Source organism: Schistocerca cancellata, chromosome 3, assembly GCF_023864275.1.
Source record: "Schistocerca cancellata isolate TAMUIC-IGC-003103 chromosome 3, iqSchCanc2.1, whole genome shotgun sequence".
NCBI classification, from domain to species: domain Eukaryota; kingdom Metazoa; phylum Arthropoda; class Insecta; order Orthoptera; family Acrididae; genus Schistocerca; species Schistocerca cancellata.
Genome location: NC_064628.1, coordinates 269,829,737 through 269,855,645, shown reverse-complemented (window position 1 = coordinate 269,855,645; position 25,909 = coordinate 269,829,737). Strand labels below are relative to the sequence as shown.

The following is a 25,909-nucleotide window of genomic DNA, read 5'->3' as shown; positions in this document are numbered from 1 at the left end:
CCTCTCATTTCGTCTCTTCCCCAGAATGGTGCGTACCAAGGGCGATTGTTGGAAAGTCTCTGCATGTGCTCCAACTTCTCTCTTTTTGTCACCGTAGTCATTTCGCATGATGTATGTCGGAGGGAAGTAATATACGAATAGCCGCGCGGGATTAGCCGAGCGGTCTTAGGCGCTGCAGTCAAGCACTGTACGGCTGGTCCTGACGGAGGTTCGAGTCCTCCCTCGGGCATGTGTGTGTGTGTGTGTGTGTGTGTGTGTGTGTGTGTGTGTGTTTGTCCTTAGGAGAATTTAGGTTAAGAAGTGTGTAAGCTTAGGGACTGATGACCTTAGCAGTCCCATAAGATTTCACACACATTTGAATATACGAATCCAAAACGTGCAGGCTTTCGTGCCGACAAAAGGTTCAAGGTTGTTGGGGCACGTCGTGTTCCTCTTCAAATTTCTTGGCAATCAGCGTTTCGACCCCAGAAAATCTGGAAGAAGCAGAGAGATCGAAAAGTCGATTTTGAAGAAGGAATTTGAAGATGAACGGAACGGGGCTCAACAGTCTCGAAGTTTTTACCTTCAAGGAAGTAATATGTTGCTAGACTCTTCTTGGGACGCACGCTCTCGGTACTTAACAGTAAATCTCTCCGTGATGAACGGGACAGCGTTTGCTGTGTATCTCCATAATGCTCTCGCGCTTTGTAAGTGATCTGTCGATGAAACTCTCTGCTCTTCGCTTGATCCTTCTATTAATCCCACTTCGCAAGGTCTCGTACTGATGAGCTGTACCAAGTACCGGTCAAACGAGTGATTTGTAAACCACTTGTTTTGTTGATGAATTGCATTTCGTTATAATAATTTCAGTGAATCTCAGCCCGGCATCAGTTCTTCCTACATGTAGTTTCATGTGGTCATTTCCCTCTGTATCACTTTCTGTGTGGAATTGAGAATGTCTTCTTGTTGTTCAGCTGAAACATTTTCCAAAAAAGTTGTGTAATCTGTTTGTTTCCACTCTACGGCATGAGTTCACATGCGACTATTTTGAGTTATTAAGCGTCTTTCATTTTTTCCCACGAAAACGTGGCTTCACCTGTAAGTACTTTTAATGTTGTTATTTAACTAGTGACAAAACTCCAGTTGTTTGGCAGTTTCCAGTGTGGTAATGGGCGAGCAGTTTGCGTACTTTTGCTTCGCTGTAAAGGGTTAAACGGTAGCGCTCCTGCGCCACCTTACGGGAAGCAACCTCTACACATATTTTGAGTAGAGGAGGTAACAGTAAGTGAAGTGAACAAATTTTGCAGCGGCAGCCTCGCTTTAGGGTGTAGGACCTCGTGCATAACATTGGAACGCAAGCACACGTGTGTAGTAAACTACTCGTCGCTGCAAGCAAGTTTAAACTTGTAAGAGACACAGCTCAAAGCAAAAACTGTCGGGCACCAATTCACTACGTTCGCACTCAGAAAGGGTGCTGACAACGAGACTGTTCTCTACTCTAACTCCTTCTCCTCTTCCTCTTCCTACTCCATCACCACCACCACAACCACAAAACACCACCATTATTTTAGTCGTCATCTTCTCTCTCTCTCTCTCTCTCTCTCTCTCTCTCTCTCTCTCTCTATCTCTATCCCTCACTCGCTCCTTCACTCCACACACGCACGCACAGACACAAAAAAAAACTCCGTTGCCTTGCCAGAAAAAATTGCAGCACTTTTGTTGGAGAGCGTTATCTACATCGAGTGTCGCGAAATACGCGAGTTTATCTTGCATCTTTTTTGTTACTGAATGCAGAAACGGCCGTTTCCAGATATCTCCCCAAAGAAGAGGCGCGTTGCCTCAAGCTGTGCGCCGTGCGGCGGACTCAGAGTTCTACGCCGGCCTTCAATCTTTGTCGGGGCAACGTGTGCTTTCTCATTTGACCTCGCGTTCGCTCTCGCATCTCTCTCTTAGGGCTTAACGTTCCTCCATTCTACTGTCTACCTCTCCATCTCCATTCACACTACATAAAATTTCGTATGGTCGAGGGTACCTCGCACCATTATTTTTCCGATCACTCCCTGTCCTATGTTCAATTGTTTTCATCTTACTTCTCCTATTAGAATAACTTAAGAAAAACCTAAGGAACTGCGTCTTCGACCTTTTGCACCAACTGTTTCGTCTTGATACGGATTCCAGACAAAGCAGCACCTTAAGTGTCGTGTAACCTACCCTTGCTGATATAGATATACAGCTCACCAGAATCCTCCGAATGAATCTCAGCTGCCTCCATTAACAGAACTTCATCATCGTTCCACATTTAAACCGGTTTCCCTGGTGTCACCAAGGTGTTCAATGACAAGGACTTAACCTATTTCACAGAGTGTAATTATCTATCTCTGATGTTATGCTCAAACAATGTGGAGTATTTTCCTCCGTTCTCCACCATGCCCTTTACAGTGACAGTATGTAGATGTACTTCCATGAGCTGCTTTTTAATTTTCTAAGTTCCATTTCAGCTGCATATATTTGTTTCGTAACATATTTGAAGCCAGACAACTGCTCTCTATCGAAAATGTTTACTGGTTCCACCTGAAAATAATCGCTGCATGCGCGCATCTTGTAGTCTCAAAGCGCGTCCATGATTATGAAACTACTGTACATAATCATACCAGTATTGGTTCAAGTGTCAATAAATCAACAACCACTTGGATCCCTCGAATAGAGCAAGCATGTAGAGTACTTTCTGGTGTACATTCCACATCGTGTCGACCTAATGCTAGTGTAAAACGAGAGAGGAGAAGTTCTAGATGTAGGCAACGTTAAAGGTGCTTCATTTTGGATAGATTTTACATTTTTAACCTTTATTAAGAACTATAAAACTGGTCGCAAAACAATAATTAATGTCAGTTATTTCTATTCGAAAACGAAGATTCATAAAAAGTTCGTAAAATAGCACTAGAAAACAAAGATATGCAAAAATGGGCCTTCCCTAAAAAAATTAGAATGTTTTAATAAAACTGAATAAAACGATGCAGAATTGTAGACTAGTCTATAAAAAGCAACTTCTGTATTTAAACTTTTTAAATGGACGTCAAATTAAAAATTATCTACAGAAAAATGACTCTTTCGTCCGCGAAACTAAGTGTGTCTTCGCCTGGGACTTAATACATATAACCCATATTTCTCCTTTAGCCTCTTGAGAGAATTTTTCTTCACAAAAGACGCGAGTTGCATCACTCGAGTACGGTGTACCGAGGGTCATTATCGCTGTCTGCAAGGGGAAGGTCGTAGGAGTCTGAATAGAATCATTTCATGAATTGAATTTTCATTTTCTGAAGGCCTTCCGTCTTCCCAACCGTGTCGCTTAGACGGCGTCCAGCAGCGGAAAAATGCAACCAATCTGTCCTTGACAGCACTTTTGTCAAGCGACTTGGTCAACCACTTCTTGTACGGCATTCCTTTGCTTTTTGTCCCGATTGGTGGCTCTCCCCTCAACGTTGGGGACAGGGGTACATCGCTCGGAGAAACTGCATTTGAAGTCCACAGGAAATATCGCGCTGTTTAAACAGGGGCCCATATATACGACAGTCCACCTAAGAAAGGTGGTTGCTGTCACATGTAACCTAAAGACGTACTTCCAAAAGTGACTTAGTATCTTATTACCAGATCTCTCCGTGAAATATCTTTAAACAATCCGTAAGTACATGAAAAGAAACCGATTTCACACACCTGTTAAAATTTGCAGTTAGGAACAAACACCAGTTAGCGCAATGCGTTACTTGAAAGAAATGTTCCAACTGCTGAGTTCCATCTTCTGCCAACAAATGGCACCGTTTACAGTCCTGGCCGTCAGTCAGCAGCACCTCCCGTACCCCCTTGGGAGGGGTTCGTACACTCCTGGAAATGGAAAAAAGAACACATTGACACCGGTGTGTCAGACCCACCATACTTGCTCCGGACACTGCGAGAGGGCTGTACAAGCAATGATCACACGCACGGCACAGCGGACACACCAGGAACCGCGGTGTTGGCCGTCGAATGGCGCTAGCTGCGCAGCATATGTGCACCGCCGCCGTCAGTGTCAGCCAGTTTGCCGTGGCATACGGAGCTCCATCGCAGTCTTTAACACTGGTAGCATGCCGCGACAGCGTGGACGTGAACCGTATGTGCAGTTGACGGACTTTGAGCGAGGGCGTATAGTGGGCATGCGGGAGGCCGGGTGGACGTACCGCCGAATTGCTCAACACGTGGGGCGTGAGGTCTCCACAGTACATCGATGTTGTCGCCAGTGGTCGGCGGAAGGTGCACGTGCCCGTCGACCTGGGACCGGACCGCAGCGACGCACGGATGCACGCCAAGACCGTAGGATCCTACGCAGTGCCGTAGGGGACCGCACCGCCACTTTCCAGCAAATTAGGGACACTGTTGCTCCTGGGGTATCGGCGAGGACCATTCGCAACCGTCTCCATGAAGCTGGGCTACGGTCCCGCACACCGTTAGGCCGTCTTCCGCTCACGCCCCAACATCGTGCAGCCCGCCTCCAGTGGTGTCGCGACAGGCGTGAATGGAGGGACGAATGGAGACGTGTCGTCTTCAGCGATGAGAGTCGCTTCTGCCTTGGTGCCAATGATGGTCGTATGCGTGTTTGGCGCCGTGCAGGTGAGCGCCACAATCAGGACTGCATACGACCGAGGCACACAGGGCCAACACCCGGCATCATGGTGTGGAGAGCGATCTCCTACACTGGCCGTACACCACTGGTGATCGTCGAGGGGACACTGAATAGTGCACGGTACATCCAAACCGTCATCGAACCCATCGTTCTACCATTCCTAGACCGGCAAGGGAACTTGCTGTTCCAACAGGACAATGCACGTCCGCATGTATCCCGTGCCACCCAACGTGCTCTAGAAGGTGTTAGTCAACTACCCTGGCCAGCAAGATCTCCGGATCTGTCCCCCATTGAGCATGTTTGGGACTGGATGAAGCGTCGTCCCACGCGGTCTGCACGTCCAGCACGAACGCTGGTCCAACTGAGGCGCCAGGTGGAAATGGCATGGCAAGCCGTTCCACAGGACTACATCCAGCATCTCTACGATCGTCTCCATGGGAGAATAGCAGCCTGCATTGCTGCGAAAGGTGGATATACACTGTACTAGTGCCGACATTGTGCATGCTCTGTTGCCTGTGTCTATGTGCCTGTGGTTCTGTCAGTGTGATCATGTGATGTATCTGACCCCAGGAATGTGTCAATAAAGTTTCCCCTTCCTGGGACAATGAATTCACGGTGTTCTTATTTCAATTTCTAGGAGTGTGTATTTACACCTGTAACCGTTTCTAAACCTCGTCCTCTGCTCGTTAACCATGACAGTCACTTCGCTAAGCTTTAATAATTGGCGCGTGGTACAAGAAGGCAAGAAAAAGAAAGGAATGGTGGCATTGCTAAGAGGTTAGTATTATCGTACAGAAACACTACATGAATTAAATAGCTACATTAATATCAGGGTGTATAAGCATGATGTCACTCGTTGTATCCTAATAAATGGTTGAAATAGGTGGATGTTACAAATCCAACAATAAAGCGATCATTGGAAACGCCTTGTAATGGTTTGAATCGATGGCAGACATGTAGAAAAAGTACCTGCGCCGGATGACAGTGTGGCATCAGAACTTATTCTCTTGTCCACGTTCCGTTGCAAATGTTAGGCGTTCGAGCTCTGTTACTGTGTGGATGAAAGAGTAGATGACTTGACAGGAGGGACAATAAGCTACAGTCTTTGACACCACACTACGCAGCCGTGTTTGATTTTTTTCGGGTCACTAAAACACGCCAAAGTTACTCTAGTCAGATTCAAGCTAGTGCGTTGCCCTGTGGCGTGCAGCGTCTTTTATGTATTGTATACGTGTATAGGTCTCTCCATCCCTTTGTTTTGCTAGAGACACGGTTTTTGACAAAAGGGAAACCTTTATGTTATTCACAAATTTGACTTTTTTGTAATGGTGTGCTGAGAAAAGGGCGCTGTAATATAAGTTAGCAGGCCAGACTGTTGAAGGACTGCGAATGTTCGAATTTTTGAAATTGTATCTCCAATTCCCCATGTGTTTTAGGTGGCTGTTTTGCCCAGTTTTCGAGTGTCTTGCATTCGTAATCTGTAAATGATTGACATGTCATAGTTATGGTAACCTTAATTCTTTCCGTATGGGAAAGTGGGGTAAGACCGGGTAGTGGGGTGAAACCAGGTACCGTTTTCCTGATGCCACTACTTATGCCCTCTGGTGGAGAGACACAAAATTACACACCACTAGTCGAGAAGAAATTGCTGTTTTATTGGCGTGTTGGTCGCTGTTCAGTTCACTGCGTCTGTGAACGTAAGTTTGTTTCACGGTATCAACTGAGTAATGTTCTTTTGTTTACAAACTGCGATTATTTTATACACAATACACATATAAAAACACTGTTTAGCCAGAAATATTTCATGATTAGTAAGTATTCATTTTTCAATGGCAAACAACAGGGATTTGCTTCAACAATAGTGTGCTTTGGTTTTGTTTTTATAACCTCTACACTCGGGGTAAGGTGGGGGTACATTAAGTGGGGGCAAAACCGAGCAGTACCCGGTCAGTCCTTCAACAATGATTCTGTGGATGAAGACGATAAAAACAATTCATACGTCAGATGCTTGTATTGTGACGACGCATTTTCAAACTCAGATGGAGAAGATAGGATTCAGTGCAAAAAATGTCTTTTCTGGGGCCACAAAGACTGCAGTGGAGCAGATGACGGGGACTGTTACTTTACGTGTGAATTTTGTGAATAATATCGTTAGTTAAATTGTATTTCAGTAATCAATTCTGCTGCTTTTCTACTGAAAATCTTGTATTTCTATGGTCACATAAAGTTATTATGTGTACCTGTTCTACCCACTAGTGGGGTAAAACCGAATGATTTGACTTTTTCTATAATAGAACCTCTAATTAAAAGAAGTACTGAAGCTATGACTTTTCAGGGCTGATACATTGCATCCACTCAAACAATTATTGTTTTTTCTAAATTTACAATATGTAGGGTAGCTTAGCTCCAGTCTTACCCACTTTCCCCTACTTCAGTTTTCGGGATGTGCACTTCGACTTATAAAGACTCCTTTCTTACTAGGCTAATTACTGTTTAGCTCTACAGGGCCTTTATACTGAAATGTTTCCCCACACACCTAGTATTGTCTTTCTATGTGTGTGAGTAACTGTATGTTCACTGTTGTGGGTAAATACATACAGCGTACACAGGGCGGTGTGTGAAACTGATAGCGATTACACGCTTCCGCTGTTGTAGAAATCTGCTCCAGATGCTGCGGATACCGTGTTGAGCTGAAAGTGGTAACCAAAGTACGGAGAAATATTCTTCGGGGCTCTGTTGCATAGCAATCAAATTGCTTTCAGTTCTGAGAAATGTCCAGTTACTATTGTGGATTTGAATGATCCATGAAGTGACTTCTTTTCCGAAGAAAACATCGAACTATTTCACTAGAACTGAACGCTCCCGTCGGAACTGTTCTCAGCTGGTGTTTATTAGTAAATCACAATAGCAGTATATCGCTGGGTGTATAATAAGACGTACCTTATTGAAATGAACAATATTTTATTGTTCTATTAACTGATTTCGTTCCATATGCACTTATATTTTACAATGTGAATCAAAAACTCGCAGTGGCGTCGATTTTTTACATCCAAGAATGGCTCTCCTCCCCTCAAATTACTCTTAAAAAGAACAAAAAAACTCTATATCCTAAGAATAATTATGTGAGCACTGACTGCCACAGAGTAATAAACATTATCTTTGTCTCTCTCTCGCACTGTCACAGCAAGTTACGCTGCATGATACATCATAGACTTTTAAAATAATGTTTCCTTCGTTGTAAATAAGCACATGAGAGGAAGCGAAAGTGTGGAAGTACGAGTGATGTATTTTAAAATTCGTATCATGAAATTTAATATTTAACCACACTTGTCTTCTATTTCTTCAGTTAGGACGGTTATAACCAAACGCCCACCACACGAAAAATTAGAACCAACTGCCATAACATTTTAACTGTAGATAATGTATACTACATTTCAATCCTGCCATCACTTTACGTGGACTGTGGAAGAAGTCACCGTTTATAAGAAAAATGGAGCTAACGATAAAGTTTTACAGCGCTTTACGGAACTTGCTACACGAAAGGAATGAAACCTTCATGACCACCGTGACTGCATTTTTACATACTTTCCGAATTTACTTCAGCAGAATGTGAGGACGGATTGTATAGTACGATCATTCATTCCATAACTGTCCAAATGACCTTGACTTACTACGATATAAGGTCTGTTTTTTATTTTAAAAAATGTGCAGATTGTGTAACGAAATTGTGCCTTAAAGTCATTACATTCACAACACCCTTTCTCATATTCATCATGTAATCAGCATCACTTCTACTATACACAGCAGCTGTGCCGGAAATATGAATTAAGCAATGCCACGTAACAGTATCCAAAGGGATTATGCGTTCTGTACTAAGTAAACTGCTTCATATGAAGCCTGTAAGTACATTCATCTTTAGGAAAAAAAATACAGAACACCTTGAACGACTAGGGATAGGACGTTCACATTAGAGATAGGAAATTCACATTCACAGGACCAGTACATTAGTGTATTTCGCAGAAATAATCAGCTTTTGAATCATGTCGGCCCGCGTGTTCAAGGTCAACATCGATATCGCGGCGCCACACCACCTACGGATAAAATATGGTTGCGGCTCTTGTTGTCGCTATAAACCGAAGGTTACGGATCACGGTGACGTGAGCAGACCTGCAGGATGTCTCGCAGACGAATGTGCGAACCGTACCATAATATTTCTTCTTCTGTAGTGGTCAATCCAAGGATTGGTTTGCAACAGCTACAATGGCAGCTTGTCTCCATTCTGTGCGTCTTTCAGCTTTTCTCTTCATTTCTTTATAGGTGTCACATCCCACATCTTTCACGATTTGATCCATGTACCTCAGTCGTGGTCTTCCTCTTGGTCTTTTTCCCTCGACATATCCCTCTATGATTGTGTTCAGGAGTCCTTTATGTCGTAATAGATGGCCTGTAAATTGCACTCTTCTTTTAACAATGATTTCCAGAACCACTTCGTTGGTGACCTTGTCAATCCATTTTATTTTGAGCATGCGTCTATAGCACCACATTTCAAAAGAATTTAGCTTCTGCTGTTCTTCTGTCCCGAGAGTCCATGTTTCACACCCGTAGCATGCCACACTCCACACATATGATTTCAAAAATCTTTTCCTGGTTTCAAGGCTGATGCTCTTAGACGTTAATATGTTTTTCTTCTTGTTAAAAGCAGCCTTTGCTTGAGCTATTCTACTTCTCACTTCTGCCTTGCTCCTTCCATCCCTGGTAATATTACTGCCCAGATAAGTAAATTTATCAACTTGTTCAAGCAGTTCATTGCCTACATGAACTTGGACTTTCACTTGATCTTCTTTGTCGCATGCCATTACTTTTGTTTTTGCTTTATTAATTCTCATATTATATTCTTCACCCATAACTTTATCCATTCTATTCAGTAGGACTACAAGATCTTCTTCACTTTCAGCCAGGACAGCTATATCATCGGCATATCTTATCATATCTATACCATAATATTAGTAAGTTTGAAAAAGGGCGCATTAGTGGCATGAGAGGATGAGATGCTTCTATCCTGGAAACTGTTGCTCATGTGGGACGAAGTGTTTCGGTGTAGTACACGAGTGGTTGGGCCAGGCCACAACACCCAGATTACCGTCCAGGAAGATCCACTCTTCATCCGAATGACATTTCAGGACAGATCTGCGTTCTCCTCGGTTATAGCGCAGCAGTGGAACACAACGTACTGAGGTGACAGTCCGTCGTCGTATGGGTTACGTGCGCGTTGTCCACCTCTCCGCCTACTTTTGACGGATGTCATGCTAGACGGTAATAGTGTGTGAAGCGTTGTTTGAAGATGATGGCCGCATTTTGATTCGGCGCAGCCAGGAGGAGCGACATCACAGTGACTGCATTCGCACAAGACATACAATGCCAACTCAAGGCTTTATGGGTGTGGGGTGCTATTGGGTACAATCACAAATCACATTAGGTGCGTGTCCAGGGCGCTGTGACCAGAGTAACCTACGTAAATAACATCCTGTGACCTGTAGCCACATCCTTTCTGCACAACAGCCCAGACGCCATTTTTCAGCAAGACAGTGCACGATCACATGTTGCTGCACGAACACATGCCTTCCTGGTGTCACAGACTTCAGCCTTGTGCCCTGGCCCGCCAGATCACTAGATTAGTCACCAATCGAAAATGTGTGGGATATGCTGAAACGACGGGTGCAGCTCTGTGACTCAGTGCCAACCGCCACAGATGATCTTTGGAACCAGGTGAATGCAGCATGGATGGCTATATCACAGGACGCCATTCGCGCCGTATGTGCGTCGATGCCATCGTGCGTGGAACAAGTTACTGGGGCTCATGGCGGGCCTTTGCATTTTCGGAGCATGAGTGTAGCTTTATGTTTGTTTTCTGCAATCTGATAGACAACCTTATTGGGAATACTGTAACTGGAATGTATTCTTACCAAAAAGATATATATGTACATGTGTAAAAAAGTCTGTTTTGTGTTAAGAGTTTCACCTGGGTTAAGTTTGCTAATAGCAGGTTGAGAGTAAGTGAAGGACAGTAGGTATTCACTGTAGCGAGGTGGGAAGGCGAGGACGAACTTGCGTCGATGAAAAAGTAAAACATCTGACACTCTGCACTGTACCCTGTAACTGCATTCAGCAGCGAGGGAGCTGTGTGACGCAGCAAGCTGCTGGCGTTTCAAGAAGTAATTTTTCCCGACGTGGAATGCCGTCTGATAGTTGTCTGAACGGGATTGTGCTTGTTCTCAGTACTACAAGTATTTTATTGAACTAGAAAGTATATTTTGTAATTCGAATTACGTGTTAGCTTGGATAACTACTTCCAGTTCTTGGAAGGGTACGAAGATTATTTTGTTTCTGCAATTAATTCACAGTTAATAGGGTTCTGTACCGAAGTGACACTAAATTTCGACGTACTTCTCATTTACCTTAAAGAAATGTCAAAACTAAACTGTCAAAATATCGACAACAACATATTTTTACGTTTCGTAAGTACAAGGACTATTATACTTACCGAAACATGGCAGAAGGACTTTGCTTAAAAAAAAAAAAAAACTAAACTCCGTCAGAACAGGCCTCGGAAGGCCCAACGGAACCGACCGACCACCGTGTCATCCTCTGCCGACAGGCGTCGCTGGATGCGGATATGAAGGGGCGTTTGGTCAGCACACCGCTCTCCCGACCGTTGCCAGTTTTCATGACCGAAAAAGACTATACTATAGATGCAGCATGTTCCTCACATCCAACTATACGTCACTTCATAATGGTAATGAACCGAATCAAGCCTGTCGTGTAAAACATTAAAAAAGATATATTACATTATTGCTACTGGTTTAGAGCTTCATTTCCATAAAGAAGATTAAATCACTACGAAAAATACTCGCGAAGTCTTCCGCGCCCCTCATATGCAACGACCGCATTCCTTTCGTAAGCCACATTATTGTTCCGCGACGACGTTGCCACAGTCTAACGTAACAGTCACGACAGTCCATCTCTTTTTTGCTGCTCACTACGACAGCAGCGCACCAAATGACCAATAAGTAAGGTTCGCAGAAGAGCTTCTGTAAAGTTTGGAAGGTAGGAGACGAGATACTGGCAGAAGTAAAGCTGTGAGGACCGGGCGTGAGTCGTGCTTCGGTAGCTCAGTTGGTAGAGCACTTGCCCGCGAAAGGCAAAGGTCCCGAGTTCGAGTCTCGGTCGGGAACACAGTTTTAATCTGCCAGGAAGTTTCATATCAGCGCACACTCCGCTGCAGAGTGAAAATGTAATTCTGAATAAGTAAGTTGACTATTGCGTTCAGCGGGATCTTGCGAAAGCGGTCGTAATTGTTTATATTGCTTTGTAGAATGGCTTTTACAAACAGTAGCGTCTATGGCGTAATAAATTACAGCAACAACAAGAAGAAGTAATCAAATTTGTCTTTTTTTAGGTTTCCTAAGGACCCTGAGAGGTATGGAACGGTAGAATACAGAATAGTTCATTTACTTTTCTCTCGCGACTTACACATGTTTACTGAATACTGTCGTTTTCTCTTAAGAACAAAAAACGCCAAGTAAACGGCAGAAGACCTGACCTTTGCAAAAAGACATCGTATATCTTCTCAACAGCGTGAAGTTTTCTTCACTGTGCTTTCAGTCAAATCAGTGTATGTGGAACGTTGGAAACTCGTACGTAATGCAATACGTACATTATTCGAAGTATAAAATAAGTTACGACAAATCTGTCTGAAGGGTAAATCACACAGACGTGATAAAAAAGCGGCAGAAGCAAAAAACAATGTTTTCCAAGATAGGAGACCCTCAATTCCACAATTGTTGTTACATCTGAACCACAGGCGGCAAGACACTTCAACACACTCGGTCTTGAAGCAAAAGTAATTAAATTTACAGAATTATTCGTGTATCAGAAAGTTGAGTGAGATGTAAGAATTTGAGAAACATTAGTTAACATACAAAATTGTTACGTATAAAGAAGAGTGCCCATCGTAATAAAAACAGGCAACAACAGAATTACAGAGGGGTCAAAAAAATGTATCCACTGTTTAAAAGCCCATAACTTGTAAACTAATTGACGGAGTTGTCTAATTTTTTGTGGAAGTGTAGCTTAAAGTCCAGCTTAAAGATATCACTGTACGTGTTCGAAATGGTCACTATTAACATCCACACACAAACGATGCCGCCGAACTGCAGCACGATCTACTGACTGCAACGTGTTCAGTTGGATATTTGGACATGAATGTACGATGGGTTCTCGAAGTTCATCCAATGTGATTGGTTTTTGTCGATGAACGACGTCCTCTAGTGTTCCCCAAAGGTAAAAGTCCAGAGGACTTAGGTCTCGGGAACCTGTTGGATACTCCACAGCACCTCTACGGCCTATCCATCTTCCTGGTAGATTTTCGTCGAGATACGCCCTAACACGACTTTGGTAGTGGGCTGAGGCACCATCTTGTTGAAAGTAAACTCTTCCGTCTCCATACAAGTCTCTGATGGCCGATAAAATGGACGTCTGAAGCTTCTGAAGGTACACCTCACCGGTAACTGTGCCGTCAAAGAAGAATGGCCCAATCAAGCCCCGGTAAGACAACCCACACCACACATTTACTCCTGGCAAATTCACGGCTTTGTCTACATGGACGTTCGGGTTTTCGGCGGCCCAGTAGATGCAATTGTGGCGATTTACTGTACCACTGAGTTTCAACTGTGCCTCATCAAACCACCCAATCATCTTTGCAAACACTTCATCGTTGCGCACCATGTTAGTAAACCACTCGCAGTAATCCATTCTACGATCTGGGTCATCCTCGTTAATTGCGTGTAACAATCGTGGGATGTAGCACTTCCACATTGCTGTCTTCAAAATTCGCCGAACACTTGAGCGACTCACTCCAGTTTCACAAGCACACTGTCTTACAGACTTCTGTGGTGAGCGAAGCTGGACTTGTTACTGTTACCGGTCGTCCAGATCATTGTTTGTGTACATCTTAAACACGGCCTTCGGCTTCAAATTTGTCTCGAATGCGACGAATCGTTAAACGTGTCGGTGGCTCTGTTTGATACTCATTTTGCCATTGCCGTTGAACCTCATTAATGTTTTCGTACTTAAAATACCACTTCAAAACTGACTTCCTTTCATCGAATGCAAGCCTTGCGCCAGCCATGTTTACTCGAGTAACTAGGTGCAACTAAGAACAAAACACAGACTATCTGGAGACTGTCATGCGACAAAACAAAACAACGCGATACAACGCTTGTGTGGTGATTGCCGGAACTATACAAAGATGAGACAACTCCGTCAATTAGTTTGCCAGTTATGGACTTTTAAACAGTGGATACATTTTGTGGACCCTTCTGTATATGCATCTCTCGCGTGAAATGTGTTCATATTTTGTTGCTTTCAGCGGAGCAAGCTGCAATTATACACATAATTATTCGAAAGTATTTCTTCACGAATAAATTGTAGCTTATGTCAGTAAATGATAGAGATTTTTACATTTATTTGACAATCATTCATATCTTCTGATATTACACAAATTCTTGAAGGATAAGTAAAAGAGAAAGTGGACAGCATGATCAGCTCACATACAGAATCCATCTAACCAGACAATTGATCGCTGGCTTCTGATCCCAAAAATTACGTGGACAAAAACCTGTCTTTCTGGCAAAAAGGGGTAAAGCACCTGAAGATTTTCGTCATGTGGCTGTAGGGGAGCGTCCAACCCATTTTAGGAGAAACCTACTGGACGTGCCGTCATTGTAGTAGCAAAGCTGCGGACATATTGTCAAATACCACTTTGCATAGACCCATGTTTCAGAAAATTTCATGGCAAGTAATTGTGAACAGTCATTGTAACAAGAGAAGTAAATGTATCAAATAAATATGACATATATTGAAAAGTTGTTTTTGTCATTTAACTCCAAGGAAGGGCAGTGGGAAGAATACTTCCCACCTTGTTGTGTGACCTCACTTTCACAGTTGGAACAAATTTGATACTCTGTATGATAAATATACGTATCTGTTAACTACTATCTGCTCTCCATTCATTTAAAAAAACTGCTCAATAATTTTGCCCACGAAAGGATTAACTCAGACTAGCCGTGTGGCAGTTCAAAGATAACCACCGGCGGAAGATGTGTTACAGTGCCTCGTCCACGTGTGAGCGGCACACAAACAAGGGAGACATTTTCCCCGGCTGAAATCGTATTTTGTGAAATTGTTATGACTGCGTTTGTTGTTTAACACGTGTTCGGTGTGTTGCAGGGGCGCGCCTGGAGCATACGGATGTGACGGCAGGCTCACCGCCCAGCGGAGGCGGCGGGGGCAGCGCGGCGGTATCGGAGGCGTTGCAGCAGCTGGTGGCGGCGCTGCAGGCCGCGTCGCCGACCCCTCCGCCCCCAGCGCCGGACGCGGCCTCCCACCAGCTGCTCCTGCACTGGCTAACCCAGCAGGTAGGCAAGCCAGCGGCACGGCGCCTCTCTTCTCGGAAGCACGTAGCAGCTCGTAGATCACAGAGCGGCCAAGACCACGTAAGGAGACCGTTTGGTTGCCTTATCGAGCGAGTCGGCGCAGCTAAGACATTGGACTCGTGTGTGCTTTAGGGGCGGCCAGCGGCTAGGTTATCAGCTGCTGGATCCTATTCGGCATCCTCCCATCCACCTCGTACTCTTTTATGGCTTCCCTAAATACCTTAAGGTAATTGCCGGACAGTCCCTTTGGACAAAGGACTCGACCGATTTTCTACCCCCATCCGTCATCAGGCCGAGCTTGGCTTCGTTTCTAAACATCTACTCATCGATAGGACGATGCACCCCAATCTTTCTGATTCACGTTCACTATCTTTATGTCATCTGCACACTAACGCCCTCCAGTCATCTCATCCTCTTTTAACATCTATCCATATCACAGCATTAGGGACAATCGAGTAAATTAGTAGTCACTATAAGCAAGGCTAAAGAAAAATCAAGACACTTTAATAGGATTTGTCGACCTGGAAAACACGTTCGACAATATAAAATGGTGTAAGCTGTTCGAGATTCTGAAAAAAGTAGGGGTAAGCTATAGGGAGAGACGGGTCATATACAATATGTACAACAACCAAGAGGGAATAATAAGAGTGGACAATCAAGAACGAAGTGCTCGTATTAAGAAGGGTGTAAGACAAGGCTGTAGCCTTTCGCCCCTACTCTTCAATCTGTACATCGAGGAAGCAATGATGGAAATAAAAGAAAGGTTCAGGAGTGGAATTAAAATACAAGGTGAAAGGATATCAATGATACGATTCGCTGATGACATTGCTATCCTGAGTGAAAATGAAGAAGAATTAAATGATCTACTGAACGGAATGAACAGTCTAATGAGTACACAGTATGGTTTGAGAGTAAATCGGAGAAAGACGAAGGTAATGAGAAGTAGTAGAAATGAGAACAGCGAGAAACTTAACATCAGGATTGATGGTCACGAAGTCAGTGAAGTTAAGGAATTCTGCTACCTAGGCAGTAAAATAACCAATGACGGACGGAGCAAAGAGGACATCAAAAGCAGACTCGCTATGGCAAAAAAGGCATTTCTGGCCAAGAGAAGTCTACTAATATCAAATACTGGCCTTAATTTGAGGAAGAAATTTCTGAGGATGTACGTCTGGAGTACAGCATTGTATGGTAGTGAAACATGGACTGTGGGAAAACCGGAACAGAAGAGAATCGAAGCATTTGAGATGTGGTGCTATAGACGAATGTTGAAAATTAGGTGGACTGATAAGGTAAGGAATGAGGAGGTTCTTCGCAGAATCGGAGAGGAAAGGAATATGTGGAAAACATTGATAAGGAGAAGGGACAGGATGATAGGACATCTGCTAAGACATGAGGGAATGACTTCCATGGTACTAGAGGGAGCTGTAGAGGGCAAAAACTGTAGAGGAAGACAGAGATTGGAATACGTCAAGCAAATAATTGAGGACGTAGGTTGCAAGTGCTACTCTGAGATGAAGAGGTTAGCACAGGAAAGGAATTCGTGACGGGCCGCATCAAACCAGTCAGTAGACTGATGACCAAAAATAAATAAATAAATAAATAAATAATGGTTATGCCTGGCTCCATAGCCGATTCGAATTCTGGCGCTGCACACTTTTCACTGTCAGTATTTGGTCAACAAGGGGAGGAGAGGTGGTGACTTAAACTGTCTGATGACCAGTCTTTGCGCCAATATCTCTGATTAAATTCCAGACCTCTCCGCAGTGTGTCATGAAGTGAGCGCAAGTTAATGGTGATTCGTCCGTCGGCTGAAGACGTTAAGCTCTGCAGTCCCTTGGTGCTAGTAGGCTATATGCTGGCACAAGTTTCACCTTAACCCTTCCCTCATTCACCCCACCGTAGCTTTACATGCACTCGCCACAGTCATCCACATGACAGACACACACATTTGACTCCTCATAACAGGTCGAAGGGAGGTAACGGCAAGCCACTTTCACTAAAACGTTACCAGAACGGCCTTGCAGGTTTCCTGCATCTGCTCCCTTACGTTGATCCCCTGACTATGGGACTACTTTGACTTTGGCTAGCGTTTGCACCGAGTGATTCTATAAACAATGCCTGTTGGTTAAAGCGGGCAACTTGGAAACAGACGGAAAGACCGACTATTGTTTGAGTTGGGTTGGGTTGCTTGGAGGAAGAGACCAAACAGCGAGGTCATCGGTCTCATCGGATTAGGGAAGGACGGGGAAGGAAGTCGGCCGTGCCCTTTCGAAGGAATCATGCCGGCGTTTGCCTGGAGCGATGTAGGGAAATCACGGAAAACCTAAATCAGGATGGCCGGACGCGGGATTCAACCGTCGTCCTCCCGAATGCGAGTCCAGTGTGCTAACCACTGCGCCACCTCGCTCGGTGATTATTATTTGATTCCACGATTACCGAACAAGCATTAGAAGCAGCCACATCCATTAAAAATACGTAAATATGCGTACGGAGCGACTTAAAGTCGAGTAACCACATAAAACTAACTGGAGGTAAGGCAGATGGCACACACATTCATACGGAGAATCTTCAGGAACTGTACTCCACACACGAAGGAGGTAGCTTACAAAACCCTCATTAGACCGATACTTAAATATATACCTTCTCAGTCTGGGTCCTTTATCAGAAATAATGGATTGAGAAAATAGAGAAAATCAAAAGAAGAGCCGCGCCTTTCGTCACAGGATCGTTCAGCAAGCGGGAAAGCGTGTCGGACATGCTTATCCGTCGTCTGTGTCAGACACTACAGAAGAGGCACTTTGCATCTTGGTGTAGGTCACTGATAAAATTCCGTGAGCATAAGTTATGTGAATTATCCGGACACCCCCAGAAACATACGTTTTTCATATTAGGTGCATTGTGCTGCCACCTACTGCCAGGTACTCCATATCAGCGACCTCAGTAGTCATTAGACATCGTGAGAGAGAAGAATGGGCTGCTCCGCGGAACTCACGGACTTCGAACGTGGTCGTATGATTGGGTGTCACTTGTGTCATACATCTGTCCGCGAAATTTCCACACTCCTAAACATCCCTAAGTCCACTGTTTCCGACGTGATAGTGAAGTGGAAACGAGAAGGGACACCTACGGCATAAAAGCGTACAGGCCGAGCTCGTCTGTTGACTGACAGATACTGCCGACAGTTAAAGACGGTCGTAATGTATAATAGGCAGACATCTATCCTGATCATCACACAGGAATTCCAAAGTGCATCAGGATCCACTGCTAGTACTACGACAGTTAGGCGCGAGGTGGTAAAACTTGGATTTCATGGTCGAGCGGCTGCACATAAGCCACACATCACGTTAGTAAATGCCAAACGACGCCTCGATTGGTGTAAGGAGAGTAAACATTGGACGATTGAGCAGTGGAACAACGTTGTGTGGAGTGATGAATCACGATACACAATGTGGCGATCCGACGGCAGGGTGTGGGTATGGCGAATGCCCGTTGAACGTCATCTTCCAGTGTGTGTAGTGGCAGTAGTAAAATTCGGAGGCGGTGGTGGTATGGTGTGGTCGTGTTTTTCATGTAGGGGGCTCGCACCCCTTGTTGTTCTGCGTGGCACTATCACAGCACAGGCCTACATTGATGTTTTAAGCACCTTCTTGCTTTACACTGTTGAAGAGCAATTTGGGGATGGCGATTGCATCTTTCAAGACGATCGAGCACCTGTTCATAATGCACGGCCTGTGCCGGTGTGTTTACACGACAATAACATTCATGTAATGGACTGGCCTGCACAGAGTCCTGACCTGAATCATATAGAACGCCCTTGAATGGTTTGGAACGCCGACTTCGTGCCAGGTCTCACCAACGACATCGACACCTCTTCTCAGTGCAGCACTCCGCGAAGAATGGGTTGCCATTCCCATAGAAATTTTCCATCACCTTATTGAACGTATGTCTGCGGGAGTGGAAGCTGTCATCAAGGCTAAGGATGGGCCAACACCATATTGAATTCCAGCATTACCGATGGTGGGCACCACGAACTTGTAAGTCATTTTCAGCCAGGTGCCCGGATACTTTTGATGACATAGTGTACCTTCATAGAAGTTTCAACCTACCTATTGATAGGTCCTACGTACAGATTGGTTATAATTAAACTTTCGCTTCTTGAACCAGTGTAGACTTTACAGGGATGATGGTTGACTGTGCGCTGCAAGAGTTTCGTTGTCAGTTGTGTTAGTGTCATGACTTGCTGTTAGACGCCGGTATTGGTACGGCCACATGGGGTTGAAACACAAGCATCGGTGTTCATTACACTGGCAGTCAACATGGGTCTGGACAAGGGGAGCAGGGCTTCACTCGTAAAACTGCTCTATTAAAACAACAACAATAGTGCTGCTGCTCTTCGCGAGTGTTGACGAATTAAAGGAACGTGAAAAGGTCCTCTTTCCGGACCGGAGCTGAAGAACATGATTCGGATTTTGCAATTAATTGGTGATTTGGGAATCACTCGTGGGAGAGGCCGACGACCAATTGAACCACAAATTGTTCTAGAAGCTACTGTTGCCATGGTAATGAATGCTGGACGCAATGTGCTATCTTCAAACAGTGCACGAATTGTGTCACGACAGCTTAACATTCCAAGGTTATCCGTTCGAAAGGTGCTGCGAACAACTGTGGAATGGTATGTCTGGTGACGTTCCAGGCTATCGTCGATGCAGGTGGCCGTTATATTTAGCAACGTTCTTAACCAGAAACGTAAACATGGTACGCAATTAAGAAATGTCACTCTCTCATGTGGAAGTTGAAATGTGTTTCTTCGAATGGGTTTTTCGTTATTTTTGTGCCGCATCAGTAAATGTTTCCACAAAGTTTCATTGTCCTGCGATCACTCCTTTTTCTTGGGGGCCCCTTAGGTCTAGCGAAAGTTTAATTATAACCATCCTGTACATCTCGTGAAAAACCGTGAAGATAAGGATAGAGGTGTTAGAGCTCAAACGTACTGCATACATAGACACAGGGACTCTCTCTCTCTCTCTCTCTCTCTCTCTCTCTCTCTCTCTAGCACAAACGTCAGCGTTGCGGTTGCGCGATTCTCAGAATGTTCAGAGCCAGCTAAATTTGTGTAGGCAAGTATCAGTCTGTTTACTCGTTGTCAAAGGATGTGATATCAACGTGTGAATGGTTTCCATGAAAGGATTTGATCATACCTACGTGTCGGCTCACGTAATACGTGTTGTTAGGTAGGACGTGTGGCATGTAACCGGTTTGAGCTTCTGCCTTTCTTTGTTGAAACAAATTGTTTGGCTGAAGTAAGTGGAAAATAATACTGAGTATGGCACGTATGCATAGCGGATGACAGAATGAAGATTAGAAGTATCGAATTCGTGGAATATAAGTTTGTGTTAGACAATAATGTGGTAGTAAACCGGCTGTAGCCTAATTTAAAGAAACTTTCCAACATGTGCATCAGGGAAGCCATGGAAATTACAAAACAGTGGCGAGGCGGGTCTGAATACACTGCTCCCGAACACAAGTCTTGTGCGGCACGTCGCTCTCACACAAAGACACAATTAATGGAAATTCAGATGCCCACAACTGGAAACAGTTCTCTGCCTCTAAAAACACAACTGTCGGAACTGAAGCGCTACCACCCGACGTAAAACTTACATGCTCGGGCAACTTCATCGTGGGATAATTCTGTCTCCATGTAATTTTTGTGATATCACATCCATCCTACTGCTGTCAGCTCTTCCTGAATTATTTATTTTTCTGCTACTTTGAGATGGTCCGTCAGCAGGAAAATGAAGTAACAATAATTTACATAGTTGCTATATCCAATTAGTTTGCTTCATGTTCATTCGGTTCATTAGAGGATATGGTTGGTAAGGAATAGTTACTAAATACGTATTCATGATCGCGATGTGGCAACAAGGAATCAGCGTATCTTATGGGTTCATGTTGAAATAACTGGTATTTACGAGACTTGTAGCATTTGGTTTTATTTATTTTATTTTATTTTTTAGTACTGCTATGGGTTTATCATTTTACCTCTAGATATCACGATAGTACGTCGGTGATACAGAAAAAACGTTCTATATAAATCTTACTGAATTATACCAGAGATTTTTGTGCTCTTATGCTTATCCATTTGGAAATAAACTACTGCATGATAGTCACATTTATTCGTAACTAATTCGTTAGTATTTATGCATTGCGATAAGTGAAGTCGTTTATAAATTTTTATTATTTTTGCAACAGTCCTGTCAGTTAACGAAGACATATTGAATGAATACCATTCAGTGGTGAGCCTTCAGACATTCTTCATGTCATCCTTGTATTCTTATCCGTAATATAAACGAGTGACGTAGTTAACATTTAAAGTTGTTGATCGTAGGTCGGTAACGTTCCACCTCGTTCGTATAGCACCATTTCCGTTGTTTCGCGATTATTTAGAGCATATGCCTACTGTTTATTTGTCTCCAGGTCGCGTTTCAAAGATTTAAACCTCCACCATCAGGTGGATTTACATTTGTTAGTATGACATGCGTGTGTGTGTTGTGTTACGATTTTTTTGGAGGAACTTGAGGCACTATCTCTAGTGGTCACAGGTTCCTTCCACTGCCGTGACACGCCACATGTATACTGTCATATTTGTTTACAAAATATGACTATACATGTGATGTGTTACAGCAGTGAAAGGAACCTATGCCCACTAAGGATAGTGCCACAAGTTCCTCCAAAAAATCTTAACACAACACAGACACACATGTCATACTAACAAATGTAAATCCACCCGATGATGGAAGCTTAAACCTTTGAAACGCGTCGTGGAGATAAGTAAACAGTGACTGGCAACAGTTAATTTGTTCTTTCACTTAGCCGGCCGGAGTGGCCGAGCGGTTCTAAGCGCTTCAGTCTGGAACCGCGCTACCGCTACGGTCGCAGGTTCGATTCCTGCCTCGGGCATGGATGTGTGTGATGTCCTTAGGTTAGTTAGGTTTAAGTAGTTCTACGTTCTAGGGGACTGATGATCTCAGAAGTTAAGTCACACAGTGCTCAGAGCCATTTCAACCATTTCTTTCATTTAATTCAATAACAGCCACGGTGAAGGCTAGCCTAAAATGCTCACATTTAAACTTGTGCCTACTGTTAAGTATCTAAGTGGCCGGTCCATGGTTTTTGAGCCTGCAACGTGTTCCCATTTTCAGGACTTTATCGTTTACGGCACTTCCTCCGAGATACCTATATGCTATAGACATAAAAATGCGAGAACGTTCAGAACATAGCTTTTAGTATTGGCTTCTGCCATTCACCACATATGTTGGCCGCTATTGTTCGCGGAGTTTGAACTTCATTTATGTCTGCACCTGAGACTCTCAGGAATACTGCACGAGTATAGAACCTGATGTAACTGACTGAGACTTGCTGTGGCAGAGAATCAATGACAGTATCTTTCTTTATTCTTATACGTCTACCATTACTTTCTGCATTCTTTCATCTGAGGTGCTGAAGCATTTATTTTCTATTTGGCTTGTAGCATTAAATATAAAGGCATTGTACGGTGACATCTCTCGAAAGAGCTATTATTTCACGGCTTGCTTTACGAAAATTTCATTGCATTTACGAATTAAGACCCAGAAAAAGGAATCCAATTTTTGGGAGGTAATCTCTGCATACGGAGCGAGACAACCTATGTTTATGCTGAACGAACATTAAGATCCTACCTACAGAAAATAATAGGATATCATTGGGTTAAACTGGAATGAGATTTGGTTCTAAGGGTTTTCGCGGCATTGTGGGAAACGATGTAATATTTTTGTCCAGGAGGACTGGCAGTTTCAGTTTTGTGCAAAATTTGCGTTTTCGTCTTCGTTACGCGCACCGAACCGAGGTCTGAGGTGAGCCCGCTGCGTGGGTCCAGTCAAAACGTGCTTTAATACCACTCCTGGCAGATGACTAGGTCAGTAATCGAAAAGTTTTGCACAAAAAAAGGAGTCGTCAACCCACCTGGACATGTAGAAACACATCGGAGTGACATTGCATTCTGTGCCCAAAAATCTGTATTTAGGTATTAGCCTATTCCTGAAATAGTTCAATGCAAACCTCTAGAGGTGTCTTAAGTGATGGCAAGTGCTAATGCTTTGTTATATTAGGAGTATCACTACAACGTGTGCCATCTTCGCTATAACTACTTTAAATTTGATATATTCATTAAGCTTCTTGTATATCTGCAAATAGTTTCGTTCGAAGTTGAGCTCAGCCTTTGCTCTTCTTTCTTTACGACCTTCGAAATTTACATTTCTTTATACCGTCACGCGAGTAGCAAGTGGTATTTCCTTTCCGCCATAGAGGACTGCTGCTCAAACCTGGCACATTGCGCCAGGTCTTATGGGGTATTGGTTAAAGGATCTTCAAGAAGAAAATTCTCACGAGAAAGTCCATAACAGCATCATGACCAGTCTATTCATTAGGCAGATCTTACGCATTCGTTGTTGATTTTTATTTAACTGAGAAAGAGCCACATGTTACCAAAAAGTGGGAAAAAGCTTCAGGGTTGAGCACTTTCAAATTTTGTTTGCTACAGCGCAGTTTAACAAGTAGGTGTTAAGCAACTGAACATTCAAATCAGTCATAGGACGCTAACGAATAGTGTGGAAACGAAGGATGAATTTTGTGAGAAATTTTCCCAACTGCAAAATGGCTCTAAGCACTATGGGGCTTAACATCTGAGGTCAGCAGTCCCCAAGACTTAAACTACTTAAACCTAACTAACCTAAGGACGTCACACACATCCATGCCCGAGGCAGGATTCGAACCTGCGACCGTAGCAGTCGCGCGGTTCCAGACTGAAGCGCTTAGAATCGCTCGGCCACCGCGGCCAGCTTTCCCAACTGCAGTTGGTTGCTCAGCACCTCCATATATTGTTCAGTATACGTCTTACATCGCTTAACGTAATGGTATTTTGTATTGATAATGTAATGTAATGAAGGTCATATCTCTGTGTGTAGTGTCTCCGATTGGTAAACTGTACACAAAAAAAACAGTTGTAATGATTACAAGCGTAATCGTATAATTTTTTTCATTGTAGGTGGGATCGTAACCGGTTGCATTCAATATACATGGGCTTTCTTCAAAATTAAACTCACTGGTTTCCGTTTTCTCAAAAGTCTCATCAGAGAGCCCTTTTTGGCGAAAGATGTCACTAACACGTCAGCACGAGGAACGAGTCACAGCTTGTCCACCCACGTCTCCTCCAACACAAAAAGCAAGTCCATGTCACGGGATATCTTAAAGATTACGCCTTTCCCCACCCGTCGCAAAATAACGCCTACATATCAGAAAGAGCTTATGGGACGTAATTCCCCCGCAGCCAACCTCCATTGTGCTTCCCAAAATAAATGTTACTTTTTTTTTGTATTGGCAGCTAAATTAACTCTCATGTACACCCAAATCATTCGCTGAAATGTCTAGCGACATAGTGAGATGCACGGCATTGTTCTTTTCTAAGGTGTCGGAAACAAAGTTAAACAGGGAAATCCAGATTTAAATCCCCTATACCGAATGTTGCTAATAAAACTGCAACAAAAGTTGAAGCCACATGTAAGAATTTATTGCATATGTAGTGCTCTGCAGCATGCAGTATACGGTACGTCCCTGGAGGAATGGTCAGTATTCAGGGATATGACAGGAACGATCATTCGAAGCAAAAAAAAAAAAGTCTAGTAAACATGGGCTCTAAAATGCATACCTTAAGAGCTATGAGCACTTAATCTTCTACGAAGCAAGTGCTCGTAGTTCTTAAAGTATGCTTTTCAGAGTCCATGTGTAAATAGGCTGTTTAGGTTTTTATGTTAGTAACGCCACGTAGCGCTCTATATGAAAATCACTGACTGTGCTGTGTGCAGTCTGTGGCTGGTTTGCATTGTTGGAATTTGCTATTGTAGTGTTGGGCAGTTGGCTGTTAACAGCGCGTAGCGTTGAGCAGTTGGAGGTGAGCCGCCGGCAGTGGTGAATGTGGGGAGAGAGAAGGCGGAGTTTTGAGAGCGGATGATCTGGACGTGTGTCCATCAGAGAGAGTAAATTTGTAATACTGGATATCATGAACTGATATATATATTATGACTTTTGAACACTATTAAGGTAAATACATTGTTTGTTCTCTATCAACATCTTTCATTTGCTAACTATGCCTAACAGTAGTTAGTGCCTTCAGTAGTTAGAATCTTTTATTTAGGTGGCAGTAGTGGCGCTCGCTGTATTGCAGTAGTTCGAGTAACGAAGATTTTTGTGAGGGAAGTGATTCATGAAACGTATAGGTTATTGTTAGTCAAGGCCATTCTTTTGTAGGGATTTTTCAAAGTCAGATTGCGTTGCGCTAAAAATATTGTGTGTCAGCTTAAGCACAGTCATTTATAATTTTTCTAAGGGGACGTTACACATGTTTACTAGATTTTTTTTCGTGTGTGTGTGTTTTTTTTTGTACAACAACGTCCCAAAATATGGAAAGCAAAGAGCTTACAATGGAAGAGATTCGTTTCACAGTTTAGAAGATGAAGACGTGCGCATAGCTGTTAAGGTACGTATTTTAGAACACATGTTTACTATAATTTCTTATTTCGAATGAGCGTTCGTATCGTATCCCCTAAACTTGGAACACTCCTCCTATAACACCCGTACACGTTAGGCTTACGTATAAACATACTTTTTCAATGTAAAAATTAGTTACTCACTTTGGAAAATATAACACGTCTTCTAATTTACAGCGAGGAACAGTCTCATAAGAACTGAA

The 25,909-nt window shown here is 43.5% G+C and overlaps 1 protein-coding gene and 1 non-coding gene across 2 annotated transcripts in view; both read left to right on the top strand.

Moving 5' to 3' along the window:
* Nucleotides 1-25,909, top strand: part of LOC126174926 (liprin-beta-1) — a 967,251-nt gene that overhangs the window by 414,587 nt on the left and 526,755 nt on the right. Inside the window, exon 3 of the mRNA XM_049921374.1 lies at nt 14,921-15,108. Coding sequence (XP_049777331.1) covers nt 14,921-15,108 — 188 coding nt within the window. The remainder of the gene's footprint in view (nt 1-14,920; nt 15,109-25,909) is intronic.
* On the top strand, nt 11,792-11,866 carry Trnas-cga (transfer RNA serine (anticodon CGA)). Its single transcript has one exon. It is a non-coding gene; the product is annotated as a tRNA-Ser (tRNA).